Genomic DNA, 23,017 nt, shown 5'->3' on the forward strand with positions numbered 1-23,017 from the left:
ATAATCTTGAACAGAAACTTAGACTGGCCTCTTCTCTCCTCAGGTTACAATGGTGGATGCAATACCCAGTTTGATCAATGCCATCAGAATGATTCACAACATTTCTCGCTACTACAATACGCCTGAAAAGATTACATCGATTTTGGTGAAGGTGAGTGGATTTAAAATACAATATGCTCTTCATGATCATTGAGCAAATAATGTTAGATTAACTGTCACAATCCATCTGTAAATTATTGCTTATTGGACCACTGAGGCTCACATTGTCTCATACTCAGTAAATTTGTTAATTTGCTTCAGTACTGCACCTTAGCCCTTTTATTGGTTGGAAATGTATAAATTGCTTTTTGTGGACTCCAGGTGACAAATCAGATGATCACGGCATGCAAGGCGTATATAACAAATAATGGGTCTTACACAATATGGGACCAGCCTCAAGAGCTAGTGGCAGAGAAAATCCGAGCTTCTATCTCTTTAAATAAGGTAAACTATAAAAACATATGCTATAGGCCAGACCTGAAGCTAATATCTTGACTCCCATTATAGGAATATCAGCAGTGTTACCAGAAGACCAAGCAGAAGCTGCAGCAGACTCCAACAGAGAGGCAGTTTGACTTCAGTGAAATGTACATTTTTGGGAAATTTGATTCGTTCCAAAAAAGACTCAATAAGATCTTGGATATGTTCACCACTATTTCAACTTACTCTGTTTTACAAGAGTCAAAGATTGAGGGACTAGAAACAATGGCTACAAAGAATCAGGTTGGTACAGTTTTTATACAAACCATTCCATATGTAATTATCAAATAAAACAGGACACTATTATTCAGTATTGTATTGTCAGAATATACTGCTGTGATCTAATTATGAATTGTCACGATAATTATATTACTACATCAAAGTGTATAAAACATGATTTATTCTTTTTATGGACTGCAGACTGCAGAAATGCAGGGGAAATGGGAGGTAATGTGTACTTTTGAAATATCCATTAAATGCATGGTCTTAAAATACTTCCATCTAGCTCATAGACAAATAACATACAACACCATTTGCATAACCTCATTTCATTATTTAGTGGACATCACGCATGTCTTAACATCTCGAACACCCAGTGCATTTAATGTGACACATTACTATGTTTCCTGCTAATTACTTACTTTTTACATAAGGGATTCAAAACAAACTAGTTTCTTATCCCCAAAGTAAAAAGTAATTACATGTCTTGCAAAAAGAGAAAATACTGCATGAAGCATGAATATTTATTATATTGTCTATATCTTTTTGACACAGGCTATTGTTCATAACATGAAGAAGAAACATTACAGTTTTTTGGACCACAGGCGAACTGACTTTGATACAGACTATGAAGATTTCTGCAAAAGTACTTTGGAGCTCCATGTAAGTTAAATATTCCCAATTAAAGATAGCCCGAAGGCAAGTGAAAGACATTGTTACATAAACTAACAATGCTCTATTTTGACACAGAATGACCTCAAGAGTTTCATGAATAGCACTTTTGAGAAAATCCAAAACACAGAAAGAGCACTGAATGTGTTGAAGAAATTTGAGAGGTACTGTACATGTTTATGTCTGTTGCTGTTATTTGGTACTGTTGCTAATACAGTAAAAAGACAATGTACAGTTGACTTTTAGTGTACTTATTTTACAGACTAGGGATTCCTGACCTTGGTATTGAGGAGAAGTATCAGCGCATTCTGCAAAGCTATGGACGAGACATTGAAATGGTCTCCCGTATTTACATCAAACAGAAACTAGACCCTCCCATTGGGAGAGACCTTCCTCCTGTAGCAGGTCGAATCATGTGGGCTCGACAACTTTACAGCAGAATCCAGGGGCCAATGGACCTCTTTCAACAGGTTTGAGAAAAAATATCTTTTTAATATATTTATAAGATCATGAAACATTGATGATGCTATTTTGTTGCTGTGCAGCATCCAGGTGTTCTTTCTACTGTTGAAGCAAAAAGAATAATCAAAAACTACAACAGGGTCGCTAGAGTCCTGCTGGAGTTTGAGATACTCTATCATCAAAACTGGATGAAAAAGGTAAAATAGATCATGATAAAGGCTCTTGCATAAACCTCAGTTATCCTGTTGCATAATGTTGTTCTATATATATAAATAAAAAAAATGAATATGCTGTCTAAACAAATCATACTTATCTTCAATGCACAGATGGAGGATGCCAGAGTGGGTCTCCAGGTGTCTCTCTTAGTCAGGTCTCAGGCAACTGGGGAGCTGTTTGTGAACCTTGACCCTGAAATCCTGACTCAGATAAGGGAGACGAATTGTATGAAAAGAATGAACTTAGAGGTGCCATCCTTTGCTACTGTGCTGCTGCAAAAACAGGAAAGCCTGAAAAGGAATTATAATAACTTACAGGTACCTTCCATATTGTAGAATTATATGTCTTTGTATTTTGTATGTTATATTTTTTGTTTCTTTAAGTAAACTGTTGATATTTCAGCTAATGTTGAGTGAGAATACCAGAGTGCGTGCAAAGATTCATAGTGTTTTTGAACAACTCACTACACCACATGTTGCTAAGGTAAGGTGTTTCTAGGTATTTTCAGTCTTAAGTGAAAAACTCATGTCCAATTCACAGCAAGCCTTACATTAAATTAAACATTTGACAGGTGGATAAGGCCATATTGCCCGGTTTGACTACTCTGAACTGGACCTCTCTAACTATAGATAACTACCTCTCTCGCATCGAAAAGTCTCTTGGTAAGGGTCAAAAATGGTTCAGCTTGACTATTTGAGGTTGATAAATTGCTTTAGCTGATGTCTTTCTGTATAGCAGAATTTTTGTGTGCTTGTTTAAAGTGCCAATCTGAACTTTCATCTGTTTGGGCACTTTTCCATCTGTCTCTTCCTATCCCTCTCCTGTCTCTCCAGAGGACTTAGAGCTGCTGATGGACCGGGTGAATGACTTGGTGGAGTTCAGGATTGACGCAGTTCTGCAGGAGATGAGTGCTTCCACCCTGTGTATACTGCCAGAGGATGAACCTGTTACATGTGAAGAGTTTGTTCAGACAACAAAGGTAAGGAAGCTGTTATCACTATGAATTTATTTATGGTTACGTTTTATTTATAACCACTGGCTTCATTATTCATGGATTCTAAATAAATTTATTAGACTTGATACATGAAAAGTAGGGCTGCAAGATGAACTGCAAGCAAATTGAAGTAGCAAATTTTAAATTAAAAGCCACAATTACTAAAATTGCAAAGACTGAAATAACCATAATAACCTGCACCAAACAACAATACCCTCCCTGTCTTTGCAAATCCAATCGCAACTGCAATGCTCGTCAGAAAATACAGTTTAATTTGATATTTTTGCCAAATGGTTATGCTCTATAGCAAACTATATTTATGTTTAAAATGCAATGTGACTTCTTGCTTGTCTCCATGGAGCTGCTATTGCTTTGCTTGGAATGTTCCACAGTATGATATTAAACTTAACAATCTCAAGCAGGTGGCACTACACACAGTAACAATGTTTGTTTACAAGTAATTTTTGAGCAATAAAAATACTGCAAAATGCAATTGAAATAAATGTTAGACAGATATGTTTAAATGCCTTATTGTAGAATATTCCAGGTAAAGCAATGGCATCTCTGTGGAGAGATAGAGATCAAGTGATGGATCCTCCTTTAGAAAAATTACATATTGCACCTTTAAGATTTACCAATGCATAAATCTATTTCTAGGACCTATGTATAAAACAAGCCCAGATACTGCACACGAAAAGCTCTCTAGTGGAGGAGGCCACCAATGAACTTATCAACATGCTGATGGAGTTTGACCACAATCAACGAGAAGAAGCGGAGAAAACCGAAGAGGAAAGCCCTCTTGAAAATAAGCCTGTAGACCACATAGACAGTGAAGGTAATAACATTATCATTTGCATTACCGCTTTTCATAAAGATAAGAACTGTCCCCATACATATTATCTTACTCTGTGTTGTGTTGATAAACTTGTATATGGTTATATAAGAAGATGTCTGTCTCAGGTGAAGATGAGCACCGTTCAGAAGGTCGTCTCGTCTCCAGAAATACCTTGATGCCACCTCCGAGTGTTGGCCCTTCGTCTCCCCTGATGAGGAAAAAGAAAAAGAGAGACCTGATCGAAATCATGGAAGAGGAGGCTCAAGAACTGCTTTCCTATTTTAACCACCGTAATGTGGATGCTTTACTCAGACTGACACGTAATACCTTAGAGATGTTACGCAAACGTATCCACTCTTCACAAGGGCATTTTATGAGTAAGCACTGATTATTCAAACTAAATAAATAACATTAGAATATCTTTACTTAGTTGCTAGTTTGAGGGTTTCTTTTACTTTGTCCCTGATGTTTTTCTGTATTGTAGGTGAAAATGATTCATTCAGTTTCACAAAGACCAGACTTCAGCCTGCAATCTTCAGAGTGAATGTGGCTCTCTCCATCCCAAATATTGTGATGGTACCAGCTCTAGAGGAGGTCCAACAGACTCTGAACCGAGCGGTGGAGTGTGTGGTTAGTGTCAGTAAAGGAGTCAGCCAGTGGAGCAAAGAGAGGATCTCCAAAGTGAGTACAATAAATTGTCGACTTCACAAAAATCACCAAAAAGTCTTATTTTCACATTTGTTCGACTAAAATCAAACATTCCGAAACAATAATTTCAATGTTTTTATAGAGGAAAATGAACGAACGACGACTGGCAAGTTTAAAGCAAGACACCTCAGAAAGTGAGTCAGAAGATGGAGCAGGAACTCACCGCAGTCTGGCAGGTACAGTACGCAAAAATAAACTACTTTATTCAGATTCATTTTTGTATACCCATACCATCTGTGATCGATTAATCACCCCAAGTATGCTTTTGAAAAATGGATTTGGAAATTGTACTTCAAATAAAATGTATGTTCCTATTTAATTATATTATGTCAATTCTGTTGCAATGTTAGATGGAAGTACCTCAGATATATCAGCTGCAGTGGTCCAGTCCATCCCAGTGCAGCCCCGAAACTACTACAAGAGCGTGTCAGAAAACAAGGAAATTGTAAAACTAGTATCTGTTCTTAGCTCTTCTATAAGTTGCACAAAAAAGGTATACACAATTTTATACAATCAGTGACAGGCATGTTGAGCTTTTCCTTCAAATTTATTTTGTTGAAACTCCAGGAAGTGAACAATGCTTTGGACCGATTCAGCTGTTACCACCATATCTGGAAAAAAGACAGAGAAGACACCATGCGAAAGTACTATACAAGCTATTTGACTTGCGTTTTACAAACTTTGGAGTTGTATGGGAATAATAATGTTGCTCAACGATTGTAGGTTCCTTCAGGGATCTCCCTTGTTGTCCGAATTTGAGAGTCAAATCCTTTACTACAAAGACCTTCAAACACAAATCCTCTCTGAGCCTGAATACATCACTGTCGGAGCTTTAGCACTTTTTACAGGTAAAATTTACATTTCAAAGTAATTCATATTTTGATATTGGAACAGCTTTTAAATCAGTGTTGAAATGTCTGTCTGCATTTTTCACCTTTAGCTGACCTGAAGATGTCTCTGACAGCTGAAACCAGGAGCTGGATGGTGGACTATGGTTTGAACTGCAACAGGAAGTACCGCTCTGAGATGGAGCAGATTTTTACATTTGTAGATGAAGCAGGAAAGAAACTGAATCGCCAAATCAAAGATCTGGACGACATTCGCATTGCCATGGCAGCCCTCAAGGAGATCCGAGAGCATCAGATATCAATAGATTTCCTGGTTGGGCCTGTAGAGGTAAAATATATGTCCATATTTTTAGTCCAAGAAATTTGATTTCCCAAAAATCATTAACTGAAATAAAAAAACAAAGAAAAAAACAGATTACCTTTCTGTTTCAGTTTTTTTTTTAAATAAAGAGCACACAGTTCCCGTACCTCCCCTACTTTGTGCTGTAGAAATCAGTGCAATAATATTACTTTTTCCAACCAGGAGTCATATGCCATGCTTCACAAATTTGAGCTGTCTGTGGCAAAAGAAGAAGTGGACAAAGTAGACACGCTGCGATACACCTGGGAGAAACTCCTCTCCCGCACCGCAGAGGTGCAGAACGAGCTAGTGGCCCTGCAGCCAAACTTCAGAGGAGAACTGCTGAGCAATGTGGAGACTTTTGTGGAGGACTGTCAATACTTCTACCAAGATTATGAGAAGGTGAAACAAAACATCAAAACAAAGACTGAAAAATGAAACTAGCTTTTATAAATTAGTACCTATTTGTTTCTGTGTTTGACAGGATGGACCCATGGTTGTGGGTCTGGCTCCACAAGATGCAAGTGATAGACTGATTATGTTTCAGGTACCGAGCATTGCTTCTCAACACGTATTATAAATGAGCTGGGTGCTTGTTTTTACATATTCATTTCACTTTATTTCCAGAATCGATTTGACAACCTTTTCAGGAAATACATTACTTACACCGGAGGAGAGGAGTTGTTTGGACTTCCTGTTACCCAGCACCCTCAGCTACTGGAAATCAGAAAGCAGCTAACATTACTGCAAAAATTATATGGACTTTACAACAATGTGATTGAGACTGTCAATGGTTACTATGATATACTCTGGGCTGACATACACATTGAAAGAATCAATAATGAACTCATGGATTTTCAAACAAGGTTAGTATTAGAATTAGATTGAAAAAGGTTTGTCAAAAAAGTAATTATTTTCTTAGCAAAGAGCACACACTGTGAAAATACATTATATTTAGAGGATACATTTCTCATCTGATGCACATAAATTTGCATTTAAAGAGCAAAACAATCAGAACTTCTATTTTGAAAGCTCAAACAGACAATCAAAAATAAATGAAAAATGTAATTATGTCTAAAGTGTACATTTAAAATCAGTAACTTGCACATCACTAAAAAATAGAAAAGAAAAGTTGTGAGGAGGTGTGAGTCTCAAGGGAAATCCATGGTGACGTAAAAGACAAGACAACTTCCTCCACTGGACTTAATGCTGTCTGTCAGTTTTAGAGGTGTTATTCAAGGCTCAGTGCACAGTGCTGCAAAAGACCTGTCCTGCATTTGTACATTGACAGATAGCCTTGCACTAGTTTTACACTATCTTCTGTGGTAAAAATAGAAAATATTTTTCATTTGTGTGGTCAAAATAGATGCCGCAAGCTCCCACGTGCATTGAAAGAGTGGCAGGCCTTCTTGGACCTCAAGAAAACAATTGATGAATTTAGTGAGTGCTGTCCTTTGCTTGAACTAATGAGCAATAAAGCAATGATGACACGTCACTGGAAGCGAATTACTGAGGTGAGACAAAAATTATTAAAAATTATTAAATTATTGTGAAATTTCAAATTGTATATATTTACTTCACTTGACTTGCTTGTATCAGGTGACTGGGCATCCATTTGAAGTGGAGACCGAAACATTCAAGCTACGTAATATAATGGAGGCTCCTTTGCTCAAATATAAGGAAGAAATTGAGGTAATTTTTTAGTAAATTGAAGAGTTCATTGGATCTACTGTTTACTTATATACTTATGTAGAAACCAATTCAAATCAACAATTATATTATTATTATAACAGTTCATTATAATAAGTGTGTGTTCTTATGTCCTCAGGATATTTGTATCAGTGCAGTAAAAGAGCGGGACATTGAACAGAAGCTAAAGATGGTTATTGCTGAATGGGACAACAAGACATTTACATTTGCAAACTTTAAAACACGTGGAGAGCTGCTGTTGAGGGGAGACAGCACCTCTGAGATAATAACAAGCATGGAGGACAGCCTGATGATGTTAGGATCTCTTATGAGTAATAGGTATGTGACGTCAATGGATGCAAATTTATTCAATACAGTGATTCATAACTTGGGGCTATTTTAATATAATATAAGTCATTTCCCTCGTGGATCAGTGAAGTTTGTCTAAGACTACATAATTTTTCCTACAGGTATAACACTCCATTTAAAACCCAAATTCAGAAGTGGGTGCAGAATCTCTCCAACACCACTGACATTATAGAAAACTGGATGACAGTACAAAATCTCTGGATCTACTTGGAAGCTGTGTTTGTGGGAGGAGACATTGCTAAACAGATGCCTAAGGTTCAAAACTGGTCACATATCCTAAAGCTTTCATGGAATATAATACATTTGCAAGCACATTATATAAGCAGTAGAAATTTGAATTGGCAAAAATACATACTCAGATTTTAATTCTGTATAATTTGCATGGTATATTATTATATATAGTATATTATTGTGAATAGCAGTTGCAGTTATGTTTTTAACTTTTTAATCCAGAAACATGCAGAAATAGAATGTTGTTGTTTTTTTTTTTTTTTCCAGGAAGCAAAGCGTTTCTCTAACATAGACAAATCCTGGGTAAAGATCATGATGCGAGCTCATGAGATGCCCAACGTGGTGCAGTCATGTGTAGGTGATGAGACTATGGGACAGCTGCTGCCTCACCTACTCGAACAGCTTGAAATCTGCCAAAAATCACTTACAGGGTGAGTACAACAGGATATGAGAAACCATTTAGACTTATATCAAAATACAAGTGGTTCAAAGAAGACAAAAGAGCGAAGCTAATATTTTACAATGTGCTCTTCCACAGCTATTTGGAAAAGAAGCGGTTGCTCTTTCCTCGTTTCTTCTTTGTGTCTGATCCGGCCCTTTTGGAAATCCTGGGTCAGGCTTCAGACTCTCATACTATCCAGGCCCACCTTCTAAATGTCTTTGACAACATTAAAAGTGTTCGATTTCACGACAAAGTAAGCTATTATGAGGTACAAAATGTTCTAAAAGGTACATAAAAATCTTTGTGAGCTGTAAATTTTCCTCTGGCTAGGTTTATGACCGGATTTTGGCTGTGTCCTCTCGGGAAGGAGAGACTGTGGAGCTGGAGCGTCCCGTTACAGCTGAAGGCAATGTGGAAGTGTGGCTTAATTCTTTGCTTAAGGAGTCCCAGAGGTCTTTGCACCAAGTTATCCGACAGGCGGCTTTGACTATACAGGACTCTGGTTTCCAGCTGATCGATTTTCTTAATTCCTACCCCGCCCAGGTCAGCCATCATAGCCTTTTCATTTGATTAAGTGTAAATGTCTTTATCCTGACATTGCCGCAGAGTGCACTAAAAGCACTTTTCTTGATTTAGGTGGGCTTGTTAGGGATCCAGATGATATGGACAAGAGATGCAGAGGAGGCATTGACCAACGCCAGGTATGATCGTCGCATCATGGCCAAAACCAATCAACTTTTCCTGGACCAACTCAACACACTGATTGACATGACCACGAAAGATCTGGGGACTGTGGAAAGGACCAAGTACGAAACCCTCATCACCATCCACGTCCACCAGAGAGACATATTTGATGATCTTGTAAGTTTGTTTACTAGAAAAATACAATACAACAATACAATTCGATACAATCCTGTGCAAAGCACTGTTGAGGAGTATATACCAAGCTTAATCCACAGTCACTCACTTAAATGTAGGGTACTCCACCTGTTTGTTTCCATGGAGATGTTGTGGAAAAAAATATATAGATCTTGAAGAAAAAATAATTAATCCATTTGTGAAGCACGATGAGTTTTTGGAATACAGACAAAGGTTTATTTTTGTTGTTACAGCTGATATGGACAGAACCTAGGCCTGCCCTGGCCAGAGACCAACAGCCTCTCCTCACCAGTAGTATGTCCCTACCACATTAGCCCCCCTCCCAGAGCATCTCATCTCTGAGTCTCACCCCCAGAGCACTTGAGCTCTGAGTAGTTATACAGAAATACAAGTTACATACATATCAAACCAGAGTGACTTTCATAGACTTGTGCTAATCAACTTAACTTACATTTGATGACAGCTAAGACAATACATAGGTATATTGTATGTATCCTGAAGGTGGAGACATTTGTGTCTGCTGAGCATTTACACATGCTAATGACTGGTCTGGTCTAAGGCAGAAATCACATTCATTTAAACAAAGACAGATTGAGAGGAATCTTTCCACACTATAAATTTCCATCACAGAGATGTTATTGCTTTGCCTGGAATTTTCCACAGTAGTGCATTCAACGCATTTATCTCCATAGTAACAAGCAGAGGATGCTACCATACTAAGTTTTTTGCAATTAAAATACAAAGAATTTGTTGAGTTGGGTTGGGTTGAGTAAACAATTTATATAAATATAAATAAATAAATGAAGCTAAGGAATAACATGAGTTCAAAGTCATAATGTGGAACAAAAATTACACCATTTGTGCATCACAAAAACAGGCCTTTGCACAGTTTTGTAACAAAGCATGCTGTATTACTGTGTAAACTTGTCATATTTCACCCGTTTGCATGAAGCTCATTACAGATACTTCCTGTGGCGCTACACTTTTTCTTTTTAACACATGGAGCCATTAGGTATGCTGTTTGCTTCCTTTCATGTGATTGATCAGCAACCATCACTGCCTGATATAATGGACAGTTTTGATCTCCCCGAATGCCTCGTTGTGTCTTTGATTGCCACCTTCCTCTCTGTTTTTTGCTCATTTTGCAGTACTTCTGTTCTTTATGATGACCTCTTTTTCATCCACATGTCTGGTGCTTTTCTCGCCTCTCTACTCCTCTTCCTTTCATCTCCTGTGTCCTTCCTAAATGGTGCACTTCGATTTCCTATTCTTAACAGTTGGCTTTTTTCTCCAGTGCCGGCTGCATATCAAAAGCCCCAGTGACTTTGAGTGGCTAAAGCAGTGCCGTTTCTACTTCAATGAGGACTCAGACAAGATGGCCATCAACATCACTGATGTGGGCTTTGTCTACCAGAATGAATTTCTGGGCTGCACCGAAAGGCTTGTTATAACACCTCTGACTGACAGGTACTATAATGTCGAGGAGGCACCTGTCCAAACATTATTATAGTAAATGCAACCTTCAAAACAGGGGAAAGATTTAACAGCCAAAATAGTAGAACCGCAAGGTAGGTAATAGGTGAATTTTCTGAGTGGGGAACTGTTTTATTTGTGTGATTTTCTTCAAGACTTTTTCTGCCTGTACAACCTGGACCTTCCGCTCTTTATAAAAGTAATTTTCAGTGACCTAGGTTGTTCTCAAACGAATGATTGACAGTTACAGAATATAAACCAGTAATAATAAATGTTGTATAAATATTTTGGTTTTACCTATTATAAACTTGACTGGCAGAAAGGACCATCTTAAGTTCAGCTACTTCCTGTGTCAGACCTACAGACACCCACAGAGTAATATGAGCAGGCACATGGGAAAATAGCAAGAGACAAGTGGAGAGAAACAAGATCAGACAGCAGCAGGGAGGGAGCTACCAGCAGACACTGCACAGCATCTCTGTGCCAAGATGTGGCATGTGGCCTTATGGCTAGGGGCAAAATCACTTATTGCTCACTGCTGGTTTGTTTTGGATATTTACCTTTGTTATACTATTTTTGGTTGCTTTCTTTGTGTGTCTATTGGAAACTGAAAAAAAACATACACCAAGATGGCAGAAAGACAAATTGAGTGCCAACATAAAAACTGAATCATCAAATATTTGAAATGCTGATTTGTTCTCAGATTGTTTCTGCTTGCAAACCATTTTGTAGATTGGTCACCCTCAGGACAAGAGTACAATCCAATCACAGCTATTTCTCTATTGAACACAGACCTGAGCCATACTCCCCTAAATCCCCCCTGTATTACATTGTTTAGTTTAATGCATTCAATGCATGTATTAACAAGCAAATTAATAAGCTAACGCTTTGTCAATAGACTGATCAGGATGCATTGTGGTAATATTTCAGGTGCTACATAACCCTTGCACAGGCTCTTGGTATGAGCATGGGTGGAGCTCCCGCTGGTCCAGCAGGAACAGGTAACCATAATCATTTCCTTATGTTTTTTGGGGGTTTTTTTTAGGACAAAATCTTAATTTTTTTGAGCATTCCTTCGATCACCAGGTAAGACAGAGACCACAAAAGACATGGGTCGCTGTCTAGGAAAATATGTAGTTGTCTTTAATTGTTCTGATCAAATGGACTTCAGAGGCTTGGGAAGAATATTCAAAGGTACAACTGAATATTAACTAATGTCACTGTCTCATTTTAATGACTAATTGATTCTAATGCATTTGTCCAGGTTTGGCCCAGTCCGGATCCTGGGGATGTTTTGATGAGTTTAATCGAATTGACCTCCCAGTTCTATCAGTGGCAGCGCAGCAAATTGCCATTGTACTCACCTGCAAGAAGGAGAGGAGAAAGAGCTTTATCTTCACAGATGGAGATCATGTTGAAATGAATCCAGAGTTTGGCATCTTCCTAACTATGGTATTGACAAATTAAACCAATTACCTACTGGCTTGTTAATATAACTACTATATAAAATGACTTGTGAAGAATAGTGTGATGATTATGATGTTAATGTGTTGTGATGATATATGTTAATGTAGAGTCTTTTAATACATTTATTTAATTATAATAGACTCCCCACAGTAATTGTTAGGTGACTGTAAATTACGTGCTATCCCAAGGCTAGTCATTAGACAGGAATAACTTTTCCTTGTGGTGAATGAGGTTAGAGATCAATTTCCCTTGAGTGTGTGTGAGGGCGCCTGCAAGTGTGGAAACCCACTAATCAAAGACCAGCTCTCTGAGTCTAAGCCTTAGTCCTTAGGGATTTCTGCAGCTGAAAGTGAGAATCAGCCATAAACTTTAATGATTTTCTTCTGTTAATACTTAAAGATATGTGTACATTTGTATAAATATAAGAATAACTTGATAGAACCTGTCTTTACATTTCTTTCTGTTTCATTCTAAATGAACAGAACCCAGGTTATGCTGGGAGACAAGAGCTTCCTGAAAATTTGAAAATCAACTTCCGATCAGTGGCTATGATGGTTCCTGATCGACAAATAATAATTCGGGTTAAACTGGCCAGCTGCGGGTTTATTGACAACATGGAGCTGGCCCGCAAGTTCTTCACACTGTACAAGCTGTGTGAAGAGCAGCTTTCCAAACAGGTAAACTAGATGGATTTCAATTGTAGAATATTGTGGCTCATTATGCATACTATCAATTGTACAGTGAGACATTCAATCAATTTGACTTTAAACATAAATATTCTTGAATGTTTCTTTTTGAGGTTCACTATGATTTTGGTTTGCGAAATATACTGTCTGTTTTGCGAACCTTGGGTGCGGCGAAGCGTGCTAACCCTTCTGACACTGAATCCACTATTGTGATGAGAGTCCTCCGGGATATGAACCTCTCCAAATTGGTGAGTTAAAGACACAATTTAATTCAACACGGAAAAAAATGAACGCTAATTAAAGGGGTAATTGTGTGTTTTTCTTAGATTGATGAAGATGAGCCTTTGTTCCTGAGCTTGATTGAAGATCTTTTTCCTGGCATCCACCTTGATAAAGCAGGATACCCAGAACTAGAAGATGCAATTGATAGACAGGTATGTGTAAATATATTCTACACAAATCCCTTTGTGCTTTTGTTAAGTAAACATTTTTAGCTCTTTAGCCTTAGTTGTGCTTTAAAAATCTGACCTTCTTTTGTCAGGTTGAGGAAGCAGGTTTAATCAGCCACCCCCCGTGGAAGCTAAAGGTCATTCAGTTGTTTGAGACGCAGAGAGTGCGACATGGAATGATGGCATTAGGACCCAGTGGTGCCGGGAAGACCACATGTATACATACTCTTATGAGAGCCATGACAGGTAAACCATACAGATATATTAAAGGTGTAGATGGAGATGTTATTGCTTTGCCTTGAATGTTCCATGGTATAACATTAAACATATACATCTATCATTTATTCATTGCTCAAAGTACATTAATTCCTTCTGTGAATAGAGGCGATTCTCCACAGATCTGAATTATATTGTAGCATAATGTTGTAACCCGCTTGTCTCCCTTGTGATATATAGGTTTAATCTATACTCTGGAACATTCTAAGCAATAACATTTCCCTAAAGACAAGCAGGTGGTGAACCCTGCAGAACTGTTACGCAGTGCACTTTTAAGCTTGTACATAATCTTCAATTTTCCTTATACATGCTATATATATATTACCCATTAATGGTAAAAGAAAGAATATGTGTTTCTGTACTTTCTATATAGAGTGTGGTCAGCCTCATAGAGAAATGCGCATGAATCCCAAAGCCATCACAGCTCCTCAGATGTTTGGTCGTCTGGACGTTGCTACAAATGACTGGACAGATGGAATATTCTCCACACTTTGGAGAAAAACACTGAGGGCCAAAAAAGGTAAAGGTCTTAAAAGATGTTATGATTTCAAGTACAGCAGTATTACATGGTTGCCTTGATGCAGATTAATAAAACAATCCTTTGTTATAGGAGAGCACATTTGGATAGTTCTTGATGGACCAGTTGATGCTATCTGGATAGAGAACCTTAACTCTGTTTTGGATGACAATCGGACTCTTACACTGGCGAATGGTGACCGCATTCCCATGGCGCCCAACTGTAAAGTTGTTTTTGAACCTCACAATATTGACAACGCATCTCCTGCGACTGTATCACGTAATGGTATGGTGTTCATGAGCTCTTCTGTTCTCAACTGGAGTCCTATACTGGAGGTAATGATTGGAATGGTGCTTACAGTGTCTATTAATTAAATTGAATAGATTTACAAAAGAAGTAATATACAAAAATGCACTATTTGTGATACTTCTTCAGAGCTGGTTGAAGAAACGCTCGACCCATGAAGCTGAAATCCTAAGGCAACTGTTCACCTCTTCATTTTCGGAGCTTTTCCGCTTCAGTGTGCAATCTCTGGAGTTCAAAATGGATATGTTGGAGGCTTTTGTCATCATGCAGTGTATCAACATGCTGCAGGGACTCATACCGCAAAGAGTAAGATTTCTTTTTTTTTTTATATTTTTACATTTGTATTGTTATCTTTGTGTGTCATCTATCTCCAGGAACAGTGTGGAGACATATCCAGAGAGCACCTGGAGCGGCTCTATGTCTTTGCTCTGATGTGGAGTACAGGAGCTTTACTTGAGCTAGATGACCGGAGAAAGATGGAGCTGTGGATCCGGGCAAATGATAGCTTATCCCTGAATCTGCCAGAAATTCCTCCTGAGAGTGAAGACACAATATTCGACTACTATGTCACAGCTTTCGGTATATATTTATCTTTAAAATGAAATATTTCTTTAGAGGTCCAGGCAATAGACAAGAAACTAATATTTCCAATACTGTATAAATATTGTTTCTTTTACAGGGCATTGGGTTCACTGGAACTCCAAAGTAGACGAGTATATCTATCCAACTGACATTACCCCTGAGTACAGCTCCATCCTCGTCCCCAATGTGGACAATGTCAGAACAGACTTTCTTATTCAGACTATAGCAAAACAAGGAAAGGTGAGAAAAGTTTGATTAATAATTAAAGAAAGCACTGATTAAAAAAAGTATACAGAAATTATTATCTTGTATTTTATTGCATCACATATGAATGTTTTTTCCCAGGCTGTGTTGCTGATTGGAGAACAGGGAACAGCCAAAACTGTGATGATCAAGAGCTATGTATCAAAGTGTGACCCTGAGACGCATATGAGCAAAAGTCTAAATTTTTCCTCAGCAACCACACCACTAATGTTTCAGGTGGAGAAATAGTTTTCATTTGTGCTTTTTACATTTGTGCTCAGATTTGTGCTTTTACTTTTACACTTGAACTAACCTGCTATATCAAGTACAAATACAGTATCTAGTTCAATGAATTAATTAAAAGTTCAAGTCGGTCTCTTAGAAATGAGAAATGAAATTAACTGTTTTGTGTGACTTGTGGTGACTTTTTAATTTGATTGCTCCATCTAGAGATCTGTTGAGAGTTATCTAGACAAGAGAATGGGCAGTACTTATGGACCTCCTGCTGGAAAGAAAATGACTATTTTCATAGATGATATCAACATGCCTGTTATCAATGAGTGGGGAGACCAGGTAGGACCAGGAATATTTGGTTTGCTCTATTCTCTCCCTTTTCATTCCTAGTTAATGTTGTTAATTGTGATGTGATAAATGTATGTATGCTCTTGCCAAAAAATAACAGGTGACAAATGAGATTGTGCGACAGCTGATGGAGCAGAATGGTTTTTATAATTTGGAGAAACCTGGAGAGTTTACCAGTATTGTGGATGTCCAGTTTTTAGCAGCAATGATCCATCCTGGAGGAGGACGCAATGACATCCCCCAGAGACTAAAAAGGCAGTTTTCTATTTTTAACTGCACATTGCCCTCTAACACCTCCATTGACAAGATTTTTGGTAAGAAAATAATATATATTTTTGCAAAAAGATATAAAAAGAAACTTTTTATAACTTATAACTTTTAGAAGATTCAAATAACATTTATTATTTAATATAATTTAATAATGTAGTCATAGCAATCATTAAAGGAAAGACATGTATTTGTCTTTGTTTCACTTTTGCACTATGTAATTGAAAAAACATCTTGAATGAGATAAGAAGTCTAATATAATGTCTCCATGGAGACAAGCAGGTGGGAGATCTCCCACCAAAAAAGTCACTTAGTAGTGCACCTTTAATTTACATAACTTTATAAATATCCTTGCAAATGAGATAAGAACAGAATGTACATTACATAATACTTGGGTTGTTTTTTTTCTCCCAGGTGTCATTGGTGAGGGTCATTTCTGTGATGCGCGAGGCTTCAGTGATGAAGTGAGAAATGCTATTCCTCGGTTGGTTTCTCTGACCCGTCATCTGTGGCAGCTAACAAAGGTCAAAATGCTTCCAACACCAGCTAAGTTCCACTACATCTTTAACCTGCGAGATCTGTCCAGAGTCTGGCAAGGAATGCTTAGTACGACCTCTGAGGTGGTCACTTCCACTGAGGTGAGAAAATTATGTAATAAAAATGATTTGTTTTCCTGTGAATCATCTTCCGCTTGGCTACATAATGTATCCTAGTCTCTAGTGCTAACAAACAAATGACACATCCATAAATGTCCTTGTTAGTTTTCCTCTGGGCCACCCGATCAGCACCTCAAAAAACATCCCATTCTCTACCAATATGTTTGCTCTCTCCCTCCTCTGTGCCTGTCCAGAGCATTTCAGTCTGGCATTTCATTTCCAAAACATTTAAGATGAGGAGTTCATTTCTAATTCTATCCTTCTTTGTCATGCCTAGGGTCAATGTTCATTTCTGCTTCCTCCAGCTTTCACTCTTTTGCTACAATTTTGAAAGTGAATAACATTTTATGCCTTACCTGTTTTGGGATGTCACAGTGAAATATTTTAGTGTTAGGATTATTGTGACACATCACTGTATTACCATTATTCATAATTATTGGTATCATGACAAAATTCTTTATTTACTTTTTCACAGATTACTACTCCTCTTGACCAGCTATAGTATATTGCATAAAACACATTCTGAATGATAAAATAAAATTTAAAAAATGACATATAGCCAGTTAAGAATCTATTTGCGTGAGTGGTGAAATGTATTCACTCTATAACCTTTGACCAGTTGACAGAATTCAACCTTCTTTTGGAATAGAAAGTAAATATATGTCATAAATAATGTTTTCAGGTACTGCTGGCCCTGTGGAAGCATGAGTGCAAACGTGTGATAGCTGACAGATTTACAATGCCGGAAGATGTGGAGTGGTTCGATCAGGCTTTGGCAAAACTAGTGGGGGAGAAACTCGGAGAGGAGCACAAAACTATAGTGGACTATGGAGTAGACAGATACTTTGTTGACTTTTTACGAGATGCACCTGAAGCTACAGGTAAGAGGGAATACTTGTTATTGTTATTTTGCAAGAAACAATTTATTGATAAAACAGATTCTATAATAAAATGAATATGTTTTTAGGTGAGGAGCCAGAGGATTCAGACTTCGATTTGCCTAAAGTGTATGAATTTATTGAGTCATTTGAAAGTTTGAAAGACCGTCTAAACATGTTCTTGAGCCTTTTCAATGAAAGTATCAGAGGGACGAGTATGGATATGGTATTTTTCCAGGATGCTATGATACATTTAGTCAAGGTAACCCTAGCATTTTTGTCTCATTTATACTTTCAGTGTACTGTTTTATCATCTCCTGCTAAATGTAACTGTATACATGTAGGTCTCGAGAATCATAAGGACCTCAGGTGGCAATGCCTTGTTAGTGGGTGTTGGGGGCTCAGGCAAACAGAGCCTGACAAGATTGGCCTCATTTATCGCTGGATACAAGATTTTCCAGATTACTTTAACACGGTAAGATCATGTTTCTAATGACTAGGTTGCCTCCGGTTGCAGTTCTTTGTTGTTCAGATTTTGTTATTGTTCATTTTTAGAACTGTAAGCATGTATATTTATATTTGCCAGATCATATAACACAGCCAACTTGATGGACGATCTGAAGGGTTTGTACAGAACAGCTGGTCAACATGGGAAAGGCATCAGCTTCATTTTTACTGATAATGAAATCAAGGAGGAGTCTTTCCTTGAGTATATGAACAATGTGCTTTCATCTGGAGAGGTTAAAGCCACACACACACAAAAAAAAAAAAAATGTTGTAATATTTCTTCACACCTTTTTTTTTTTTTTTTTGTATTTACAGGTTTCAAATCTGTTTGTTCGAGATGAAATTGATGAGATCTTAAGTGATCTTATCCCTGTGATGAAGCGAGAGTTTCCCCGGCGACCTCCAACCAATGAAAACTTGTATGAGTACTTCATGTCTCGGGTCAGACACAATCTTCATGTTGTGTTGTGCTTTTCTCCTGTTGGGGAAAAGTTTCGCAATCGGGCTTTAAAATTTCCAGCACTCATATCAGGCTGCACTATGGACTGGTTCAGCCGTTGGCCCAAAGATGCTCTAGTGGCAGGTAAGTCTGTAATATAATATACAATAAATGATTTAGCTCTAAATAACAACAAACCTAATGTGTTTCTTCTGTTTATCTTGCAGTGTCACAGCACTTCCTCTCTCTCTATGACATTGACTGTTCACTGCAAGTCAAAAGTGAGGTTGTCCAGTGTATGGGTTCATTTCAAGATGGTGTGGCTGAGAAATGTGTGGACTACTTCCAAAGGTATCATACTAAATTTAATTCCAATTGAATTCAATATGCAGTTGATCTAATGGTAACATCATTCAAATTTACTCTAGGTACAGACGCTCCACCCATGTAACACCAAAGTCATACCTGTCCTTCATCCAGGGCTATAAAGCGATATACAAAGAAAAACGCACTGAGGTTCAGACTTTAGCCAACAGGTAAGTAGACACATTGCAAAAAAGTTCGCACTGCACACACACAACTTTCTGAATTGTCTTTCAGAATGAACACAGGTCTAAAAAAGTTGAAGGAAGCATCAGAGTCTGTAGCTGCTCTGAGTAAAGAACTAGAGGTGAAAGAGAAGGAGCTACAGGTTGCTAACGAAAAAGCTGATATGGTATGTTACTCAAACTGCATACATTTCTATTTTCCTTATGATCTATCAAACATTTACTCTAAGTCACAAACAGGCAGTATGTTCAGTCACAGAAAATAAATGTGACTTTTTCTTCTGCATTTTAACTAGACATACCTGTGTCAATGCTTGAGCCTAAAATTTGACCTATATCCAACAGGTTTTAAAGGAAGTTACAGTGAAAGCACAGGCAGCAGAGTGTGTGAAGATAGAAGTGCAAAAAGTAAAGGACAAGGCTCAGGCCATTGTGGATAGTATTTCTGCTGACAAGGCTATCGCTGAGGAGAAACTGGAGGCAGCCAGACCAGCGCTTGAGGAGGCAGAGGCGTCCCTGCAGGTATGTCACTAAAGGCTTGTTAAATAAAAAAATAAAAAACATGTATTACACTGTTGTTCTATAATCAATTGCATGTACCAAATGTAGATTCATCAACATGACTTCATGACCTCCTTCCAAGCTCTTGGATAATTGTATTTATGTATCTAAAGTTAGCATTTTCTCTCTGGGCTTCACAGTGGTGTTATAATTAAAGCTGTCCTCCTAGCTAGATAGATGCATCTATATCCCTCACGGCAGGTCCCTGATTATCTTGTTCAACTGTGATAAAAACACTCAGTTTGCTTGAGGCATATGATTAGCTGTTTACATCGATTCATACACAGTTTTAAATACTAGATTGCTTATATATAATATTAGATTGATTGTTACAAATTAAATATGCAAATTTCTATCAGGACGAATGACTCAATACAGAATAGTTTGGGATTGAGGTTAGATTAGTTCATGTGTGGGAAGAAGTAGAAAATAGTACTGAACTGAGACAGATGAACCACATTGTGATTAAAATGCAAAATGGATAAAAATGCACAATGATATTTACAGTATCATATCCTTGACAACAGCCCACACAATAAAAAATGCAAGGTTAAAAGAGGGTTCAGGAAACTGAAGTTTGCTGTAGAAACAGCATAAGCGCTTTCTGCTGGATAATTCTCCTGAGGTAGATCGTGCTGGAAAAAAAAAAAAGAAGTAATAGAGAGAAGGAGAGGATGAAACCGGTTTCACTGGGAGCCTCTGATATTCTCCTGCTGTTTGTCTAATTTTAATGAGTCTCTTGAGGCCAGGGCAGTTGTCCTGAAGCTGTAGTGCTATCATTCCTCAACTGATTTTCCTTTTTTCACACACCGTTTACTTGCTTCCTCGATCTTTCTCAGTGAATAGGGTAAAGCTGTTTTTTGGCCGACTCCACTTCAAGCATTACTGACATTATATTAATGGACTAAATGGTGCTTACTCGAGGTTAGATTCTCACTTGCTTTTTTTCTGTGCACTCAGACCATCAAGCCATCAGATATTGCCACGGTCCGAACTCTAGGCCGCCCTCCTCATCTCATTATGCGGATCATGGATTGTGTGCTGCTGCTGTTTCAGAGGAGGGTCAATTCTGTTAAAATTGACCCGGAGAAAAACTGCAACACGCCGTCATGGCAGGAGTCCCTAAAGCTCATGACAGCTGGGAACTTTCTGGGCAGTCTGCAGGTGCATACACAAGGATTATATAAGATTTTTCTCTCTTTTCATAACAAGGCCACTGTTAACTTTCTATATATTGTATTTGACTTGCAATGACTCAGTGAGCTTAACGTGTCTTTTCAGTTTCACATCCTTCTTATTTCCTTATCCTATTCCCTTTTAGCAATTCCCCAAAGACTCCATTAATGAGGAAATGGTGGAGCTTCTGCAGCCCTATTTTGATATGCCTGACTACAATATTGAAACTGCCAAGAGGGTTTGCGGCAATGTAGCTGGTCTTGCGTCATGGACCAAAGCAATGGCTTCTTTTTTCTCCATTAACAAGGAAGTCCTGCCCTTGAAGGTAATACACAGTGCTATGTCAATGCTTAAACATCCAAATGTAACTACAGTATGCAGATAAAATGTTATGTAACCTATTTGCACACAGCTAATGCAACAACTAAAATATAGGAAATTTTCTACAGTAAGATTACATGGATAGATAAAGATAAACACAGAACTGCAAACAGAATACATTTGTTAGACTATAAGCTTCTATTTTAATCTTCTACAAACACACACTTCCTCCCAAAAACAACATGATAATCCATCTTTCACCTACTAATAGCTATTTTCAACTGCTCACTAAACCCAGCGATTTAACACAACTGTCTCAAATCCTGCCTTCATTTGTCTTCTTGCCAGTGCAGCCTGTGGGAACCTAATGCATGACAGTCATTTAATGCTTGCATAATACAGAGCCGACTGAATGCAATTGCTTTTGTGAATTGAGTTCACCGTGACTTTGACTGGTGATGACCTTTCCCTTGTGTTTCTCTCTTATTATTGTTATTACCTAATTTTCATTCTCTCTTGTTACTTCCCTCATTTTCTCATCTGTCTGCCTCAGCTGCTATCACCTGCTGCTAAATGGGTCCTCTGGTGGCTGTAGTTTATGCAGGGGCACAAGAAAGCTGGACGTTTTCCTCTCTAATACTCTATTTAAATGGGTAGTTAGTTCACCTTCCAATCCAAACAATGCATATAAACATAACATTTATAAACTATGCCCATTTTTTTTTTCTTTTAGCCATATTTTTGCCATTTGTTTACACAACCAAGTTTTGCTTTTCATTGTATAAGCTGTAAAGTTGAACATTCTGTGTCTTGATCTGTATTATACTTATATAACACATTATATAACACATTTGTGCTATGTTATATTTCCCTTTTTATTCTCAATATGTCATTCACCTCCACCATTTTGTCTACAGGCTAACCTGGCTGTGCAGCAGAATCGTCTTACCATAGCTAATGTGGACCTGCAGAAGGCTCAGGCTGAGCTAGATGCTAAACAGGCAGAGCTGGATGTGGTACAGGGAGAGTATGAAAAAGCAATGATGGAAAAACAGGTACAGAAAAAGCTGCTATTGTCATTGCAAGTTAAGCAACAGCATTATTCAAATCACAGTGTGACAATCTTAGATCTAATACAGCAATACAACAGTTTTTTTTTTTGTTTTTGTTTTTTTTAGAAAGAATACACACAAAACACTCACCCCAGATATATCACAACATTGTGCATGTTGTGTTAGATTGTTGCAAATTCATCCTGAGAATAACCTCAACCTTTAACAATTTATGTACTGACGCTAAATGTAAAATAATATGAATATTGAATGACTTTAATGTTAGATTCATTCATTTTTAATTTTTCCTACTGTACCATTAGGATGCACACATGTTTACCACCTGTTTTGTATTAATGGTGGAGCTTATACAACATACACCACAGACAGTGAACTGTTACATGCAGAACTAATGCAAAGCATACCTCACAATCATTTATAAGGGCAATTTATATACCCACATACATATCCATGAAGCTTTTTGCCCTTTCCCACTTAGGTTTTTTTTAAAGTTTAGGTTTAGTTTAATCTTTATTTGAAGGTATGTATAGACATTAACCTAATAAAAAAATATGTTTCGCAGCAGATTATAGCTAAACTACTTATTT

General features: G+C 37.7%; 1 protein-coding gene across 1 annotated transcript in view; it reads left to right on the forward strand.

The window, feature by feature from the left end:
- The window catches only part of dnah5 (dynein, axonemal, heavy chain 5), a 48,854-nt gene that overhangs the window by 11,914 nt on the left and 13,923 nt on the right, over window positions 1–23,017 (forward strand). Inside the window, exons 9-68 of the mRNA XM_055163872.1 lie at window positions 44–151; window positions 361–483; window positions 547–762; window positions 940–966; window positions 1,294–1,401; window positions 1,489–1,574; window positions 1,673–1,880; window positions 1,956–2,069; window positions 2,199–2,405; window positions 2,491–2,571; window positions 2,660–2,750; window positions 2,922–3,067; window positions 3,740–3,917; window positions 4,043–4,294; window positions 4,402–4,598; window positions 4,708–4,801; window positions 4,976–5,118; window positions 5,193–5,269; window positions 5,349–5,473; window positions 5,566–5,801; window positions 5,997–6,215; window positions 6,298–6,360; window positions 6,441–6,679; window positions 7,180–7,327; window positions 7,413–7,505; window positions 7,642–7,841; window positions 7,973–8,126; window positions 8,370–8,533; window positions 8,641–8,797; window positions 8,875–9,087; window positions 9,181–9,405; window positions 10,718–10,890; window positions 11,827–11,897; window positions 11,983–12,090; window positions 12,161–12,348; window positions 12,846–13,040; window positions 13,163–13,297; window positions 13,376–13,483; window positions 13,591–13,744; window positions 14,148–14,294; window positions 14,385–14,626; window positions 14,727–14,903; window positions 14,972–15,176; window positions 15,277–15,419; window positions 15,525–15,659; window positions 15,873–15,995; window positions 16,105–16,318; window positions 16,686–16,909; window positions 17,610–17,808; window positions 17,895–18,067; window positions 18,150–18,280; window positions 18,392–18,545; window positions 18,628–18,895; window positions 18,979–19,102; window positions 19,180–19,287; window positions 19,352–19,466; window positions 19,645–19,821; window positions 20,821–21,024; window positions 21,182–21,361; window positions 22,275–22,412. Of these exons, the coding sequence (XP_055019847.1) occupies window positions 44–151; window positions 361–483; window positions 547–762; window positions 940–966; window positions 1,294–1,401; window positions 1,489–1,574; window positions 1,673–1,880; window positions 1,956–2,069; window positions 2,199–2,405; window positions 2,491–2,571; window positions 2,660–2,750; window positions 2,922–3,067; window positions 3,740–3,917; window positions 4,043–4,294; window positions 4,402–4,598; window positions 4,708–4,801; window positions 4,976–5,118; window positions 5,193–5,269; window positions 5,349–5,473; window positions 5,566–5,801; window positions 5,997–6,215; window positions 6,298–6,360; window positions 6,441–6,679; window positions 7,180–7,327; window positions 7,413–7,505; window positions 7,642–7,841; window positions 7,973–8,126; window positions 8,370–8,533; window positions 8,641–8,797; window positions 8,875–9,087; window positions 9,181–9,405; window positions 10,718–10,890; window positions 11,827–11,897; window positions 11,983–12,090; window positions 12,161–12,348; window positions 12,846–13,040; window positions 13,163–13,297; window positions 13,376–13,483; window positions 13,591–13,744; window positions 14,148–14,294; window positions 14,385–14,626; window positions 14,727–14,903; window positions 14,972–15,176; window positions 15,277–15,419; window positions 15,525–15,659; window positions 15,873–15,995; window positions 16,105–16,318; window positions 16,686–16,909; window positions 17,610–17,808; window positions 17,895–18,067; window positions 18,150–18,280; window positions 18,392–18,545; window positions 18,628–18,895; window positions 18,979–19,102; window positions 19,180–19,287; window positions 19,352–19,466; window positions 19,645–19,821; window positions 20,821–21,024; window positions 21,182–21,361; window positions 22,275–22,412 (9,405 nt within the window). The remainder of the gene's footprint in view (window positions 1–43; window positions 152–360; window positions 484–546; window positions 763–939; window positions 967–1,293; window positions 1,402–1,488; window positions 1,575–1,672; window positions 1,881–1,955; window positions 2,070–2,198; window positions 2,406–2,490; window positions 2,572–2,659; window positions 2,751–2,921; window positions 3,068–3,739; window positions 3,918–4,042; window positions 4,295–4,401; window positions 4,599–4,707; window positions 4,802–4,975; window positions 5,119–5,192; window positions 5,270–5,348; window positions 5,474–5,565; window positions 5,802–5,996; window positions 6,216–6,297; window positions 6,361–6,440; window positions 6,680–7,179; window positions 7,328–7,412; window positions 7,506–7,641; window positions 7,842–7,972; window positions 8,127–8,369; window positions 8,534–8,640; window positions 8,798–8,874; window positions 9,088–9,180; window positions 9,406–10,717; window positions 10,891–11,826; window positions 11,898–11,982; window positions 12,091–12,160; window positions 12,349–12,845; window positions 13,041–13,162; window positions 13,298–13,375; window positions 13,484–13,590; window positions 13,745–14,147; window positions 14,295–14,384; window positions 14,627–14,726; window positions 14,904–14,971; window positions 15,177–15,276; window positions 15,420–15,524; window positions 15,660–15,872; window positions 15,996–16,104; window positions 16,319–16,685; window positions 16,910–17,609; window positions 17,809–17,894; window positions 18,068–18,149; window positions 18,281–18,391; window positions 18,546–18,627; window positions 18,896–18,978; window positions 19,103–19,179; window positions 19,288–19,351; window positions 19,467–19,644; window positions 19,822–20,820; window positions 21,025–21,181; window positions 21,362–22,274; window positions 22,413–23,017) is intronic.

The sequence above is a fragment of the Boleophthalmus pectinirostris genome, unplaced genomic scaffold (assembly GCF_026225935.1).
Source record: "Boleophthalmus pectinirostris isolate CB_2022bp ecotype Guang Dong unplaced genomic scaffold, ASM2622593v1 HiC_scaffold_6, whole genome shotgun sequence".
Taxonomy (NCBI): Eukaryota; Metazoa; Chordata; class Actinopteri; order Gobiiformes; family Gobiidae; genus Boleophthalmus; species Boleophthalmus pectinirostris.